Source organism: Neodiprion lecontei, chromosome 4 (assembly GCF_021901455.1).
Source record: "Neodiprion lecontei isolate iyNeoLeco1 chromosome 4, iyNeoLeco1.1, whole genome shotgun sequence".
NCBI classification, from domain to species: domain Eukaryota; kingdom Metazoa; phylum Arthropoda; class Insecta; order Hymenoptera; family Diprionidae; genus Neodiprion; species Neodiprion lecontei.
Window position 1 is genome coordinate 28,651,541 of NC_060263.1, and position 18,228 is coordinate 28,669,768.

The window sequence follows — 18,228 nt, forward strand, 5'->3', positions numbered from 1 at the left end:
GTTGCAAGGAATACAGTAATTCCGTTAATGACAACATGGCATACATCACAAAACCATGTGTATCGGATACATGTGATATTTCGTTTGAAGCGAATCAGGGCCTGGGTGTTTTTAAACTTAGATTTTGTAATAATCGCCAAAAATCTAGCATATACTTTGCATCATCAATGCGCAGCTTGTCAACGAATTTTCCTCATTGAATCGACAGTTGGTTGCGAACTTGCTATAATTGTTCTTCACCGTCGCATGATTAGTTGCACTGAATTACTACACCTATCAGTAGAATAAGCTACCATCGAACAAGCAATCTGCGGGAGTAGTAGACTGAAATTATTCCCCCATCGACAAACTTTGTCGGACATGCAGTTTTGCCCATAATCGAAGGTCTTTACGCTTATCGTTAGATATAATATCTTCCTTACGGAAGGTGATGGCAGTGCCTGCAGATGAATGCGGAAGAAGAAGACAGACACGTTCACTGGGTGAACGTGGAGACTGGTTAGAAGGTACAAACTCTCTCACCCTCACCTCTGCGTAAAATACGCGAATGATAATCGTTTCTTTGAGAAGAGGATAATAATACCACAATAAAAGAATTGCAGATGTCAATGAATATACCTAATTGCATCATGCAAAGACAGTATTATCACGACCGCCGAGGTTCACTTCTGGGATTCGTATCGGCAAATAATTAATTATGAATCATACGAAACGTAGCTATAATTTGTATTTGAAATGGCGATTGCATGACGAGTTTAAGTTCGACATATAACTTTTAAGTACCTTTTTATACATTTACGTAAAGCCTTTACATCAGATCAATAATATTATCGTTTACAATACGTAGATACGTAAAACCAGTTTCAAGACCTTCGACCGAACTCATAGGTTGATTGAGAATTCTTCAACAATAATTTCCTCCAAACGATTTCTTTTCTATACGTGGTTTACGTAATTTCCGACCAAACAAAAACAGTAGCTGACTGCAATAACAAGCTACAGCCGACGTCGTACCCACTTTTTCGAAATGATGAGGCGGTTATTATATTTCTTGTTTTGCGTTCCTCTCACTGAGGCGGTACTGTAATACTAAAAACTCCTAAAACCCGGGGCCACTCTGTTTTCTATTTATTACACTGGTCAACAGTAGTTTTGTTGCCCTTGATACTTGAATGCCCTTGGTAAAATTTGGTGTCAACGATCCTAGGAGTGAGCGTAGTCTTTCGATATTACCTCTAGTTACTTATTTTATCAAAGAAATACCACACAGCTCAACAAAATAATTTTTTTTTCATGCGCGTGAATTTTTGTGTTTGAGAACGTAGAATTTACGAACAAAATCATGATTGCATTAGAACCCCCCCCCCCCCCCCACAATATTACGCTAACGTAGAAACTAGAGCCAATCTAACATAACCATGACTTTATTCGTAAATACTACGTTCTCGAACACCGAAATTCATGAAAAAAAATCAGGGCAACAAAAAGAAAGAATTTTTTTTTTTGCTGAGCCGTGTTATTATCCTGCAGGTAATTCATACGTTGCTCAATGACCCAACGAGTTGTGCATCGAGTATGCGGTAAGACCGCAGGATGAAAGACCCGTTCGGAAAATGGAAAGTGAACCAGTTCAGCATACATACACCCTAATTTGCAGCGAAGGTGAAAGAGATTTTGTTTATTGCGTTCGAAGCTTCACCAGTATCGCAATTACTCGTGCTATGATTTCCTCACCTTGTGTTTCGTTTTCCCCCGTATAATGGTTTGTTTTAACTTGTGATATTACTTGTCGCAGGTGACGATCGAATGTCAGTGTAGACATGATAAAACTTCGGTTCGATGTCGCGGAGAAATATGGAAGGAAAATTCCCATCTGGATTATCGTTACCGCGAAATCCTCATCGATGAACTTGGCGATTTCTTGGACTGATCGTATTTACAGGTGGTAGGAGGACAGCGTTCTCCCTGTGTGGGCGGGAACTTTCAACAGGGAGGGGAACTCATTCATCGCTGTATAAGAGTGAGGTGATGACTGAGGCAGCTGGCTACCGTACAACCAAACTGTCGAAGAGAACACATCGGAATCGTAGCAGTTTTTCATATTGAGAAAGTTCGTATTACTCAAAGTATTTGCTTGGAGAACAGGATTCTCAGAAAGAAAATTTCCAGTGAACGTAACGATAGTTGTAAAAGTGTTTCATTTCACGGTGACGACATTTTACATAGGACTGGTATTATTGGATAACAGCTTCCAGTGAGTAAAGTCAATTTTCACACAGACGGTATCGCAAGCCCGTGTGTCAATAGTACGAAACATTATAGAATCTATGACTGAAACTACTGTCACTGTAATCGTTGCATTATATTGATGTAATCCAGTCCGATAGATGAAATGAAGATGACTACCGCAAAATTCAATTAGGCGTATAATCCCGATTTTAACATTGTCGAAAAAATACTGAGTATCTGATAAACCGCGACTCCGGAGATACATGTTATTGCGACGTTGACACTTTATTGTAGTCTTTGAAATCGTTATTTCACTCACGATTGCAGGGTCAAGCAGAGCATCGATGTTATAATTATTCCTGGGTATGATCATTTACGGATTTTTTCATGAGACGGTAGATTATTGACTTATCTTTGACACTCCAAGGGAGTAGAAATACTTCAAAGCAATAGCGTGAAACGAAAGTCGGCACTAGCTAATAATATCCAACATACATAGCATTTCAAACCATGGATAATTACCCGAAATTGTAACGGTCAATAGATTCCTAAAATTGGACGGGCGAATTGTAGATCATGTTCATATACACCAGTTCTGTAGGTACGCACTTTACACAGTCGCCTAAATTAGTAAGTAAGTTGAACAGGTTTAGTTAAATTATTTAACGACTGCGAAATAATTCGCTACATGGGACGTCTTAAATTGAAAAATACATTTCTTTCCCTTCGCATCTTTATTCATAAGCTATGGCCAAATGGAATCGTCGCGTTCTTGAGTATTTAAAATGTCAATGATCGCAGGAATTCACATTAAAGCCCAATGAAAAGCCCACGAACAAAGATGTAAATATTTGATAATGAAACAGTGTGAACAGTTTTTGACCGGTCAATGAATTATTTCAAGTGCAATACACGACGGTCATAACCGTGTAATGGTCTCCATATTATGAAAAGATACGCGCGTCCAATTTTCAGAATATAAACGTCACTCTGGTAATTACAAAGTCTTCGATAGAGACGTCTTATGTATTCATTTAATCACGAGTTAATAACAATAATAATAAAGATTATTATTAACAGAGATTTGGTAAAGTGGCGATGTCGCATTTCAAAAGATGGGTCAAAATCGTTCTTCGTTTCGTCCCGGAAGAATGATTCCATTTGCGAAAAAACCAACCTCTGATATCTGAACTCTACTGAATCAACAAAAAAAAAAAAAAATACAGTTCCAAGATCGGCAAAGTCAGTATTAACATTTTAACGGCCTCCGGCTGCGGCCTCCATACGATTATGGAAAGGGCAAAATTGTGACTCGAAAGCAATGACGAGGAGGAAGCTCTTTATTTGAGCAGAAATGCGAAGAAAATTATTTGCAACACAGAAAACGGCATCGTATTGGTTTCGAAGATCTTGAAAGATCTTCAAGTCCTACGGTAAAGAGCGGTGTTAACTTTACGCATGCATACGTACACGTTATTATTGCGCCAACTCGCCTAACATAATTCTCGCAGTTCTATACATGATACCGGCATTAAACTTTTGACAAGTATTGTTGGGTTTAGCGAAGTCTTAAGACTGGGCGACATACCCTAATTTCATAAATATTTTTAATCAATCCCATCGTGCCAACTCACATCCTGAAATTTGCAGATACCTGTATATGCTCAATACCATTGTACAATCAACATTAAACCACCTTTATCCATTAACTGTCACATATTCATAATTCAGCTTCGACTAAAATTCGTTTCGTCAATTTACATAAGGCCATTGATTTTGTTGGGATAATTATAATTCTTGCAAGCAAGCAAAATGCCTCTTATTTTATACCGGTGGATCACCTTGATGCTCAACTGCTACTACTATTGCAACTACACAAGCACCGTCTGACTGGACTGACCAGTTGAGAGTAGACGCTCCATGTGCAACAACAGTTCCACAATTACTCCGTATCCTAACATAAGTACAACTTGAGATTTTTGTTTAGTTTCTTATATTTTCAAAATCCTCAACGACGACTTTCGACACGCTCCAACCGTTAAAATTCTCTTCAAAGTAGAACATACTCGTAGAACTTGTCGTAGAACATACTCAGGCGAAAGTTGGACTCGATGAATATGTATTTATTATAAAAAAAAAGAACAAAATTAGTAAAGGCAAATCAGGCTTTAAATAAATTTCAGGAACCGAACTGATCGAATAGGAAGCATTCTCACCGCATTTTTGACACTTCGAAAAAGAACGACAACAATCTCGCCTGACATTGCAAACTTATTGCGAAATCGTTGTTTCAAAATATTTCACAAGTATGTTACATAAATAAGAATTCGTTCCGATGCTCGTACATACGCAGTACAGATTATTGTTATGAATTTGATCATTATTTCTCAATGTTTCACGGCTGGATCATATATCGTTTGTTTTCCGTTGCACCGGCCTCCACCTGAAACAAACACCAGCTTGCGAGTCCTGTGAATATCCGGTATTGAATTTTTGCAATTGCATTATTTTCAGCATAAATCGTATAAACATATCTACGAGATTATCTTGTATCGGGTATAAACCAACCTTCGCACAACTGGATCACAAGCTTAATCACATGCTAGGAACGTTAAATCCAAATCTCGCAAACGGCTAACAAATATTAAATCGGGCCTGGCTGCGTAACGAAAATTCATTATAACCACTGACAGATTGCGAACTACGCCGGGGAAAGTCGTTTTACAACTGCGCGCAAATGTAACCACAATATCCGTGTACATTTAGACACACTTGTAGACATACCAAGCACACATGAACCGTTAACCGGGTAAAGTCATTCGTGCAGGCCGCAAGATGATTCAGGTTGAAATCTAATATGGGTAATGAGAGTATTTCCTTTCCATGTAATCTTCCAAGTTTTATCACTTACTGTATGTTTCATACACATCACGTAAGGATATACACGTAGTGAAAATTAACGACCAATTGCAAAGGAATAATAACGTATAATTAATGGTATAAAAAATGACGAAATAAAAGTATCGACTATCTAAACATATTCCATTTTTATGACCATAGGCGAGTTATCGTTCTTCGCTGTTTTTTTTTTTTTGTTTTCCTTAAATTTATTACTCTATTTCTCAGAAATGACGATCATTGCGGATGATATAACGAGTGTGCAAAAAACCCCGATTCAGGAATTCTACGCTGACCAGAAGGTATTTATCACAGGTGAGTAAAAAAAACAAAATGTTTTCAAGTATTTTGTTTTAACGTAAAAAATTTTATAGATGGGCATTGTATTCAAAGTCTATTCGCGACGGTTACTAATTTCAACAATATGTAAAAAACGTTGGAGAGTTTTGGTTATGTGACATACGATGCTGCTCGCTGAGCTACTCATTATTTTATAGTCCAATATAGCGGCATCAATTACTAACTAATCTGAACTCGCGTACGCACAATTCCTAATCTGTAAGTTTCATGAACACGACACAATTTCATATCTCTTTCTTCCATTTCCCTTTCCAGGTGGTACTGGATTTTTGGGTAAAATTCTCATAGAGAAATTATTGCGAAGCTGTCCAGAGCTGTCAACAATTTACCTTCTAATTCGAACAAAGAAGGGCAAGGACGTTCATAATCGACTAGACGATATCTTCAACGATCCCGTAAGCGAATTAAATCATTGACATATTGTCGCAACGATACTTTATCATGTACCAAAGTTCCGATACTTTTTACCGCCTGAATGCTGCAATCGTCTCGAATACAACTGGTAACCCATTGCAATATTGAGCACAACCATTGGCCCACTTCTAACTCAATACTTAATTTGTAGTTGCGTAAAATTATTCTAATTTATTATCGCGCGAGTATTCTAAGAGAAAGAAAAAGAAACTTCCCGTATATCTTAATCTGCGAATGAATCGACAGTTTACGACACTCGGACGATTTGAAATTTGTCTAGACATGTGTAACGACAATATTTGGAATTCTTTTATATAGGTACGCCTTTAGGCTGAAATTATTGTATAATTCATGAGTGTACACGAAATATCCAATACAAAAAGGTGCAGCGTACGTCAGTATTTCTGTATAATATTATATACATAATAAATTCACGCACACAATAAGTTGTCTGTTAATTGCAAAGTCGAAGTATTCTTTGCGTAATCTTCGTTTGTAAAAGGAATATGAGCAAATATTGAATGCGTTTTTTTTGGAAATAAACATCAAGTATGAAATGTCTAAAAACATGAAATACCGAAACTTGTTTCAAGCATCTTAACGAGTCAGATGACGAAGCGGATCTCACAATGAATATCCATTAACCTATCCGTTAACCGAAATACATTAAAAACGTCATCATCAGGAATATGACTGTATATTAGGATAAACATTAAATGTCATTATATATGGCTACACAGAATGAAGGATCTAAATATCAGGTGGACCATCTTTGTCGGCTAGTCTTTCCGATAACCGGTGATCAATCTATATACTGAAAATAAACCAACCCGAGTTGTGAGATTCATTTCTACTCTTCAACGAGACAAGTCGAGGTTTTGAAAAAGAAACGATTCGAAGCATTGATCAGAACTTGATGTATACATGACAAAAGAAATGCGTGTATATATGCAGCTTCAATTGTTGAACGTGAACCTTGCACTTTTTCGGAGACTGGTAGGACAAGTATGAAATAATTCAAGAGACAGACGATATTTTGTGTTTCACATTGCCAGTCTACCGCTGCGGTTTTTTATTGGATGCAGACAACTATAAAATTTACTGTCGTTAACAAATCCATAGCATAAGACCATCAATTTTAGAATATAATTCGACACTGAATAAGCTACAGAAGAAATTGTAAATTAATTCAGACTTTTAGCTGAGACGCCGGTCGGTTAAATAAATTTTTTTCGTATTAACATACCCAAGCATTCGTGTCTTTGTATTTTCGCTATAAACAATACATAAAACCTCGAGACTGGCTCGAGGTAAATCGGTTAATACAGATCTTAATAAAATATACTGCAGTGACCCATGCGTCAATATTAATTACTGCTCCGAAATCAATGAACAGATTAAACACTCTATTTTTTACGTGACGGATACACGAAGCACCAAAGCGTCTGTTGACAATTTCTAAGTAATCAGACTCCAGATTCCTGCATATATGTTACCGAACGTGCCAAAGCAAAACTTTCTATTACGCGAGATCGGTGACCACACGGTCAAACAGTCAAGCTGGCCAACCTATGTTCAGCAAACGTACAAAATTTGTAAATCGAAGCCCTTCTAACCGGCGAGTATCTCCCCATTTTCAAAATTTTAATTCAATGGCGATGCTTTTCTAACAGATCTTCGATCGTCTGAAGTCAGAACAGCCCAAATACCGGCACAAGATAGTCGTAGTTTCGGGCGACTGCAGCCTCCCCAACTTGGGTTTGTACAACGACGACAGGGATCTTTTGATTCGTGAAGCATCCATCGTTTTTCACGTTGCCGCGACGGTGCGTTTCGATGAACAACTCAAGTATGCCGTTGCGATTAACGTCAACGGCACGAAGGAGGTGCTCGACATGTGTCGATCCATGTACAATTTAAAAGTGAGTATGATCGGCGTTCATGAGCATCGATCCATTCTCCACGGCTTCGTTTCCTCTACCAATTAACGCGACACTGTAGTCTGAGATCTCCGACTCTGTCCATTTTACACACGTGTATAATCGCAAGTTGTTTTTCCAGTCCGTTGTCTACGTATCCACGGCGTACAGCAACTGCAACCGTTCGATTATCGAAGAAAAAATTTACTCACCGCCCATTTCAGGTAATATTAATCACGTTATTTGTTTACAATAACATATATGTATATGTATATATACAACATGGTTGCAAATATATACACGTGTTTGCACAATAGTTGCGATGCATCGATAAACAGTAAACAAGTGTGATATAAATTTGAGCGTGAATAAGACAACAGATTGATCAGGCGATAGCGTCCAACAGCATATTCACGTAAAATAATACCATTATCTCCTATTTCTGGAAATTACTCACACGATACTATCGTGAAAACAAATGTCTTTCTAGTTTTCTTTTAACATTCAATGACACTTTTTACGGGTAGCTAGCACTTGCCTTTGGCGCAAACTCGGTTTAACCGAAAATCTGTACTTCAGGTGACACCCTGGGAAAGCTGACGGAAGGTATGGACGAAGCGAAGCTGAACAAAATTACACCCACCCTTTTAGGAGATTATCCCAACACCTATGTGTTCACTAAGGCGATCGCAGAGTCGACAGCTAAGGAATACGGCAAGGATCTACCCTTGGGTATATTCAGACCAGCAATGGGTAAGCGGAACGGAGATTTGTCATCGTTCCACGAATCCACCGTTTTCCGAAACCATTCGTTCGTGTTTTCGTGACTAAATGAAAAACTGATAATCATTGTGCTCATTTTATCAAATGAAACCTTATTGAATTTACACTGCACCAATATCCAAACCGTTCTGCTCAACGTTTTTTCGCGACCATGCAATTTCACCTATAATTTCTGTAAGGTTTTCTCGAACCAGCATAACACTAGATTACTACTGTCCAAAGTTATCTCGACTGCCCACGAGCCGATCGAAGGTTGGATCGACAACGTCTTCGGGCCAACAGGTGGAATCGTCGGGGCCGGTGCTGGCCTTATCAGAACATTCAACGTGGACAGTGAATGCACCGCAGAACTGGTGCCCGTCGACATGACCGTAAATGCGCTTGTTGCCACAGCTTGGGACATTGCAATGAACAAGTGAGTGGTGAATCTATACCTCTCGCAACGAACCCCGTTTTCTTCACTTTTCACTTTTCGATTAGACATTGAATAGAGAAAAAAAGAGCGTACGACGAGAGTGGGAATGTGCAAAAATACACACGGCGTAATAAATATTCGCTCACGGATATGATGTAAAAAATATCTCACAGCGTAAAATTATTCCAGAAACATAACGACCGAACCGCCAACTTACAACTACGTAGCGACGACGAAAAAGAAGAACATCACATGGGGCGAGTACAACAATTTCGCCCTCAAGTATGGAACACTGAGACCAAGCACCCGCAGTATATGGTGTTACGTTAACTACTCAACCAAGTACGTCATGCTTTACAATGTACTGACGGTACTCCTGCACCTCCTACCTGCGCTGCTTCTCGACACGGGTCTGGTTCTTACAGGACAAAGTCCAAAGTGAGTATGGAATTAAGATAACGATACGCCGCGGTACGTCGAGTTTGTTCGTCGTCATTGACTAAATAAAATTTTTGTATCTAGGATGCTCAAGATATACAAAAAGATCCACAAATTCGCATCGTGCACCTCGTACTTTGCGCGAAGATCATGGAAGTTCCAAACCGATAATACACAAGCACTTTGGGACAAATTGGCTACCGAAGACAAGAACAACTTTTTCTTTTCCATGGAAGATTTCGACTGGGACAGCTATATGAACAAGTATATCACCGGACTAAGAATATATATTTTCAAGGATGATCCGAGCTCGATTCCTGCTGCACGAAAGCGGATGGCCGTGTAAGAAAACCATCTTCTCTTTTAGAGTCAAGGAAACACCGCAAGTTTATATCTTTGCCCTTATCTTTTTTGTCAGCCGTTTTCACTACATGAACATTGTCGATATTTACAGGATGAAGGTGTTCCACAATATTATCGTATACTCGTTCCTGGCGTTCGTGATCTGGAGCTGCTATAAATTAGTGTGGCTCGGTCTGTCCTTAGGCCATACAGCAGGAACAACTTACGTCAATGAGAACATCGCAGCCTTTCGGTAAATCGAAGGATATTGATAGCTCGAAACAAAATATGGAGATGCTTGCTCAAGCCGCGAGAGAACTATAACACAGTTCCATGGAACTTACGTATACGTGAAATACGACGAATGAACATGGTGTTGTATCGTTTTTGTACAAACAAGCAAGACGTGAATATTTCGATTTGCAGTACATAATTTCAAGATTAGAAAGTGAGTCCCGCATCTTGATTCAAGATTGAAAGTACAGTAAGACCTAGAACAATATTTCGGACAACCGTCGTTTCAGAGAATTTCTTCATTCTGTCTTTTTTATTTCTTTCCCAAGACAGACAGTTTCGACATATCTGGATTTATAAGCTCACGTGTAACAGTTCGCAATATTGCCGGCGGTTGCATGATAATTAGATAAAATGAACTCGAATAGTAATTTAGACACTCCCGAGTCCAACTTTCAAATTTCAAAGTTCAACACCAATTTTAAACCGCGTACACAAATTTTTTGTCCGCAGTTTCTAAACACTGAATTGGTCGCCTTTTTCCTCTGATTTGCCAACTGGCTTGGTGAATTATTTTTAGTCAAATTTCTCTGCAGTGGGAGAAGAAAACCGAACTATGGTCTATCTTTTCATAAGTTCAGGTATCAATGTATAGGTACAGATGGCAATGAGAATAATTCACTCTCTTAAGGTGATGGTAGTTTGAACAGTTCTAAGAAGTCCCTCACATATCTGTGACATGTAAAAATACTTTTAGAATAATATAGTATACAGCGATAGTGCGTGAAGTATCTATCGGATAAGAACCAATATGCACCAGTCAAGGATCGTGAGAGGATTTTTGAGTATAAAAACGTGCTACGTAGAAAGAATTTAGATGCACTTCGAACTTTTCAATAAGTATAAATTAATCACCATTCATCGTATCCATTACCTACCGTTAGTGCGGGTAACCTTAATGATTTCACGGAGACCGATAATTATTAAAAATATTTGACGGTTTGATTATGACATACCAACGTGTAGATCTGACTTTCGTTATCTTTTGCATTCCTTCCATACAAGGGCTGTTTCAACGAAGCGGTTGAGGCGTCGACATCATTGGAAATCACTTTTTAATCTCCGAAATGCCACTGAAATCAGTAACATTGAAACGAAATTCTGTATCAGTAATCATCAAGGGAATCATTGGTAGTCATGAGCAATCATCTACGATTACAGGAATTTCTTTATAATCTTGAGAAATCATAAGAAATTATGCAATTAAAGTAAAGCTTAATTGTCAAGTAAACTCTCGTAATCATTCTATAATAGTGGCAATTTTTGCTTCGGTAAAACATCCCTTGCTCTCAAATTTTACCAGGGCAACTTGAAGCTTTACTGTATACGAAATATAGTTGAGATTCAGGAAAAGTCTAGTAGCGCCGATAAATGCTGTACGAGATTATAAAGAAGATCTGAAAATCGACTGAGCTATCCTATTTATTAACTCAACATATTTGCTCCATCCACGTGTCGGTAATCGAATAATTTGTACAGTAGCATATTATCATACGTTTTATTTTATTTTTATAAACGGAAGGATTTTAGTACGACAACGAAAGAAAGATACTTTTTGCCAGTTTCCAAACCCCGTTTTATTCTACAGCTTTACGTGATATAATTTAATGTTTAAGGATATCGTTTTAGTTATAAGTTGCATACGTTTGTGTTTTATTGCATACCGATATTGATTTATCGATAAAATTATAAAATTTTGTAAAATAAATGAACCAATAAAAGAATTTATCCAATGAAAATTGTCTACAGTCTACTTATTTTTGTATAAGATAAACCCTTAGAAGAAAATCTTGTAAACTGCAACTTCGCATCATACATAGAACTTCTAAATAAGATTAGGTATGCATTTAAATTAAACCCTGAGCGAAAGCGAAAAGGGCAAATTAACGCATTTGACCTTCCACAAGACCAAATATTTATTTACTCTATTTAAATATCTTGTAAAAGACAGTCGCCGTTAGGAATATTTTCTAACTTTTTTTCGGCAACCACTTCGTAGGATAGAAATATCATTTCATTACCAATCGCCAACTGAACTAGGATACAAAGATATTCATACCTCTTGTTGTTGCATCTACACAGTTTTATTTTATCGACGCGTGCTTACTTAAAGAGAACCGATCAACCGGTTTTGGTACCGATCACCGTATTCGATATTACCAACAGCTGTTGGTGAAAAAACGATGATTTTTCTGACAGATGGCATGCAGAGCTAATTCCCAATCGTTGTCATACGATACGATGTGTGTACCAGTCCATCAAGCAGTCGATGAATCATTTTTTTTTTTTTTTTCAGAAAAATCTGCAGTAGATAAATCAGAATTTTCATACGTAGACAAATAATACCGATATTCCAACAGTAATTCAAGTGCTGTTCTAATCGCCTTCAAGGTGCGATTTTCTAATAAACTTCAGTCCGAATTAGTTCGTATAATAAAGTCAGTATACGTAACGTTGTGGCAAATATTTCAATACATATACGGTTGGTCATGTACCGTATAAAAAAATCGGCATGGGTGTAAACCTCCACCAGCAACGTCGCTATCTTTATACTAATAGTTAGGCAGTAATACAAACTGTGACTTAGAATTTGCAATAAGATTATCCATGTTGGAAACAATGTCTTACATGACGTTCTTCCCCACGTACTAATAGCTAATTATATGATATGTATATAATATATGTATACATATTATGCAAGGATTTTGCAACGTTATATGTACTATACGCGAATATGTGCATAACATCATATATTCAAAATATCGCGTTAAAAGGATGGACCGAGTTTGTCTTCACTGTTTAAAAAACTCGGCGTACGCAAACTTCGTTGTAAGGTGACGATTGCTGTACATCCTGGAGGGAGAGATCATTTTTTCACGCCTCAAGTGTATACCAGAAAATTATACGTACAAATGACGGCGAGTGAATATATATACAGAGATATATATTATGTATTTATTACATTATACTTGGTCAATTTTCCTTTCACGCAATATTTTAAATTCCCGATGAAATTACGCACACATTCGCGTCTGTTATCCATAGCGTTATAAAACCCTTACATAATGTGTATACAGCTTGTCTACCCACCGTTCGCAATAATAATGATACATATTTTAACGAAAACTTATATTTATTCAAATTTACCGTCATTGATCGCTCGTCGTACCTACCTGAACTTAGCAAGTGGGTTTGGCCATTTATCATTTATCAACGCATGCTCTATTTTTGACGCAGATCACAATATTTGCCTGTACCAACGTACCGATTCTCCCAGATTACGAATAAAATCATCGGTAAATTTTTATCAGTTCAAATACTTCAATTGTCTCATTTTTCAAATATTCCGGCCGCTCACAAGTATCCGTGTTACAACACAAGAATCTTGTAATGCATCACATGACTGTCATATATAATTCGTTAACGTAACCAGTCTATATTATTATTATTACTGTTGTTGTTGGTTTTGTTATTGTTTTACTTGACATTGATAATAATCTCTTGACTTTTTTTAAATCACGTGGGATTTGTTATGGCTGTTGCGATATTTTCATCAATATTTTTTTATTATAAATTGTCGCTCAACCCTCAAGCATCACCAGAATAATATAACTAGGATACAGGCAGGTTGAAAACCCCAACCACTAAAATACATATCACGAGTAAACTCCTGGTTATTTTAATTTTAAAAAATTACCAGAGAGTCTTTAGATTATCTTTTAAAAGAGAGTACAGATTATTTTGATAAAAAAAAAAAATTAATATGAACAAAAAGAAAGTTGAAAACTACAAAGAAATTGAAAAAGTACTATTTTTACTAAAAAAAAATTGAAATTCTTACTGAATACACTCAAGATATACTCCTTCGAGTGAAAAATCTTTTTATAGTGGTTGCTGATAAAAAAGTATTCATTTTAAGAGTTGAAGCGCTGTATTTTAGTAAAAAAGTCATGACGCACTTTTACCTCAAACTTAGAGAAGAAGACGCGAAATGAATGATTTTCAAAACTTGCGAATAATTGGTTAAGATATTTATTCGATTTTACGCACGTTTTATAATATTTTAGAATTTTAAGATGGTTAAACTGGTATTAGGAGACATTCCGGTGAGCTGAACTTACAATCTGTGTGTATGAAATATGAATAAGGTCAATTTCTTGAAACTCGCAGGTAGTAATAAAAAGCTGAAATTTTTAAGTTTCGGTGAATTGATTAATTAATGAACATAGATATGCAAGCAAAACTTTTTTCACGTGGTCAAATAACTTTATACGAAACAAGAAAAAATAATAAGAAATGAAAGATAACTGCCGATGTGTCGCAGTGTGATTTACGTGAGGATCGTTCGTCCTCTATCGTGAACGTATCTTCAACAATTGAATTCAAAAGATTTCAGTCTTATCAGAACTGTACTTATTTCTCAAAGTATAAGTCGTTACGTCCCGGAATATCTGAACTTCTTATAAGACTAATCGTGAAATAATCGTTACCACTTATACCTGTGCACTCATTATTGTGTATTATTCAAAGATCGTAAGGGTCAAGTAACGAGGTAAAAAAATCTCTCTTCTCGGTAACATCAATTTACCACATCTAGACACGGGTAGGAAATAACCGTAGACTTTATAAAAATGATCTGCAAATGGATAAATAATATAATCAGAGATACGTATGTACGAAAAACACAAATCTCACACTTCGGTGTAAAAAAAAATTGTCGTATCAAAGTGCAAATTCTGCGATAGGTATGGTAAGTGAAAAATGAAAATGAATAATAAATATCACGCAATAACGAACAAATAACCGCACGGCTAAACCGGCAACGTGCGAGAACATGATTGCCTCCGTCTTCGTGTTCGCGGGATCGTCAATTTTCATCACTGAATTAATTTCCGCAACACCGATATACGGATAGCTTGTAACTAATCACGCACTGCCGAGGCCTTCCAGATACAAAATGCAAAAGCCTAAACTCGTTATATGGCTCACGGCCTCTAATCCTTTACACCTCGGATTCGACGACCTTGCAGTAAAGCGTCAAGAACAACCCTTCTGGCAAAGGCGAGAGATCAACGAATCTTTTATAGGTATATACAACTATATACACATTGGATATCCCGACATACGTGTAGCCGATGCACACGAATTATATACAACGAGAATGTTAATTCATACGTTCCTATACGGCCAAAAAATTCCTCAATGTCATTAGCCGCTTAGCTATTCGTTCAGCAATTTCTAAATCGTTCAGGTGATGAGCGGTTAAATAACAAAATTGGCCGTGCAAAATTATTTCTGTCCGACCGCACGAAATCATCGTTAGACGAATAATTGATATTGAGAAAAAAAATAAAAAACAAACAAACAAACAAACAAACAATACACACCTACTTCTCACCTTTCAATCAATTCGAGACCAAATTTCTCGCGGGATTATTTTATTCAGTCATCCACGGTTTAAAATCGAAGAAATCTTTACGTGCAACGAAGCCATGTCTCATTGTATATCGTATGTAGAAACATCGGAGCGTTGTAGAAGCAAAGAAGGTGTAACGAAAAATTACGAGATCCTACTGACAAGGTCGTTAGTCTCTCACCGAAAAAACATACATTTAGAAGTCAATGAATGCGTGAACGGACAACAAGCGTTCAACTTCAGAATTCAGTCAAGATTATTCTCAAGCCTTGAAGCGTCCGGTCGTAATTAATAATAAAACTGTGGCATTGAGTATACGAAACGAATGACATTTTTTTTGCCCCTGTAAAACAGCCGCAGAGATGATATGAAATGGACGTGGTCAAAAATTTGTTTTATCCTACGGGATCCCGGCGGTATTAGTGTCACCCATATTATTTCATGTTCATGTTAATAAAGACTAATCGTACATATCTAAATAAGTAATTGTATCCTGGGTTGAAGCTGCGTATATTTGGTTGCGTCCAGTCGAATGAAAAATTCAAATGCTCAATGCAAACGACAAGTCTAAGCAAATGCTGTCAACGATAGCTGTGTCCTTTGACACCTTTCAAGTTGTAAGCATCTCGAAAGACAGAAGGATGAAAAATTGCTCACCTATTAAAATCTAAATTTATAATTGGAATGCTCGGTTAAAAACAACAAGTTTTCTCCCACGTTTTTCAAGTTACAGCCTTTTTTTACAACGCGTTCATTGTATAATGACCGACTCAATACCATTTTTGCCCACACCTGTTCACGTAACTCAAGAGAACGTCACAGTCGTCCGCAGCTTTTACCGACTGAGTAAAATGTAACTTATTTTTACCATTATTAAAGCCTAGACATCACTGATGTGGACGCACTGTGGGCGGATCAATTCTATAAGCAATGCCAAACGAAAACATTGAAAAATTATTTTGCTTCTTACGAGAATAATTTCGAAAAATTTATTTCCGAATTGGTGATGCATGAAATTTATAATTCAGTTTCAGAAATTTTTTAGGACTGTTGTTGCGTGTAACAAAAGTTGTCTTGAATATTTGTGTCCGGAATTGTAGGTATAATAGCTTTGTAAAAACCAACTATACATCTCTTGATGTCCAGAAATTCCTGTCTTCCCTGCGTCTCTATTATGTTTTTATGTCTCTCCGTATCTCACCTTGAACTCTTGCGTACACCGCGGCAAAAATCGCTACATTACGTTCTTCATCTGTATGATAGGTAATTTTCAGCTCACTAACGGTAGTATAGCACCTCGTTACGTCAAGTTTAAGCCGGTGGTATGAATTTTAATAAATTGCTACGTAACGTACAATATATAATTATAATGAGAGGTGACTCGTTGGTATTGGACAATATAATTTTATTACAGGTCGACGTTTCGACCGAGCCCGGCCAGCCATCTTTATTATACAATAATTATACTGCATTACATTATACAATAAAGAAAACATAGTGTAAGAAAATTATAGGATTGGGAAAATAAGAGAGAAACAAACATTTTTTACGTAGTAATCAGTCCATGATCAGATAAGATCTATAATCCAGGATTGACAATCTGTTGTCTGTCTGTCTGATTAAGATTATGGCGCATATCCTCGCTACGACTTTAAAGGCAATAAAATGAGAGAGAAAAGGGAACAAATTAACCGTAAAATAACTTAGGGCTGATCACAATAATTTCTGAACAACCAGGCACCAGTGAAATTATTTACAACGATATTAGGTGTTAATTTATCGCCAATACGTGATAAATTGATTTTTCGACGGTTACGTTTAAAGATGAGAATTTTGTACAGAATCGGACTCGCATTTTGTTTGGTGTCTAAGACAAGTCAGCCGGGAGGTTAAGGCACTAATGAATATGACTGTACAGTAGATGAATGAGTGAGAGACACACAGACACTTTAACAGCTAACCGCGAGTGACTTTGCGTTCCAGACAATGCGCTTGGATGGGTCAGCGACAGTTCCATTCATCGTCAGCTTAATGTAATATTCTAATTAGTGACACTTTCGAAAATCAAGACTTCGAACAATTCGTCATTCGTTATTTTATTTTCGCATTTTTAAAATTTCGATATATCGATCATTCGAACCATTAACCGTTCCAAGTTTTGACCCCCACCCCATTCAGCTGTTCGCTGCAATTAGGTGCAACAGTTTCTAATTTTATACAATCTTCTATTTAACTTTATGTTATTCCATTTTTACTTCGATATTTTATCGCTATTTCGGTATTTTGTCGGTAGTTCAGTATTTTGATATTTACCGGCAGGACAATACAGGGTGATTCGGTATGCGGGGATCACGGGGAACTCGCGGATTCCTTGCCAAAAAATAAGACTAAGATTGCTCTTGATAATATTTCTTCAAAGCAACTGTGTTCGAATTAAAGACGATTGAAACTAACCAATCAGGGCGCAGATCGACGACCGACGCGAGCCTTAAACGCGGCTAGCGTACGCCGTGCCGGACTAGAAAGTATCCTTTTTACAATTTCGTTTCTACAAGTGCGGGTCAAATAATTGAAATTAATTTAAATCAAAATGTACGAAATTGACAATTAAGTGTACGAGAAACGAACTTGTAGAAACGACACCTTCTAGCCTGGCGCGGCGTATGCTAGCCTCTATCTCGAAAACCGTGGCTTTGCAAAAAAATCTGAGCAATTATATT

General features: G+C 37.2%; 1 protein-coding gene across 6 annotated transcripts; it reads left to right on the forward strand.

The window, feature by feature from the left end:
- The first annotated feature begins 1,958 nt into the window (after positions 1 to 1,958).
- On the forward strand, positions 1,959 to 11,831 carry LOC107222706 (fatty acyl-CoA reductase wat). 6 transcript variants are annotated; one of them, XM_015662183.2, is made up of 10 exons: positions 1,959 to 2,110; positions 5,356 to 5,442; positions 5,743 to 5,882; positions 7,575 to 7,823; positions 7,963 to 8,044; positions 8,400 to 8,573; positions 8,826 to 9,018; positions 9,208 to 9,456; positions 9,541 to 9,798; positions 9,911 to 11,831. In XM_015662183.2, the coding sequence occupies exons 2-10, from the start codon at positions 5,358 to 5,360 to the stop codon at positions 10,053 to 10,055; spliced, it is 1,575 nt and encodes a 524-aa protein (XP_015517669.1). In that variant the 5' UTR covers positions 1,959 to 2,110; positions 5,356 to 5,357; the 3' UTR covers positions 10,056 to 11,831. The 6 variants fall into 6 exon arrangements, with proteins under 6 accessions (XP_015517669.1, XP_015517668.1, XP_015517670.1 ...); XM_015662182.2 differs by having other exon boundaries at positions 2,038 to 2,254; XM_015662184.2 differs by lacking the exon at positions 1,959 to 2,110 and adding an exon at positions 2,288 to 2,306.
- The last annotated feature ends 6,397 nt before the right edge of the window (positions 11,832 to 18,228 follow it).

Coding starts and splice junctions, on each gene's coding strand:
- LOC107222706 (XM_015662181.2), top strand. CDS start 4,150: ATGTGCAACAACAGTTCCACAATTACTCCGTATCCTAACATAA. Junction 4,193..5,355: donor TACTCCGTATCCTAACATAA/GTACAACTTGAG, acceptor TCTATTTCTCAG/AAATGACGATCATTGCGGAT. Junction 7,824..7,962: donor GATCCATGTACAATTTAAAA/GTGAGTATGATC, acceptor TTGTTTTTCCAG/TCCGTTGTCTACGTATCCAC.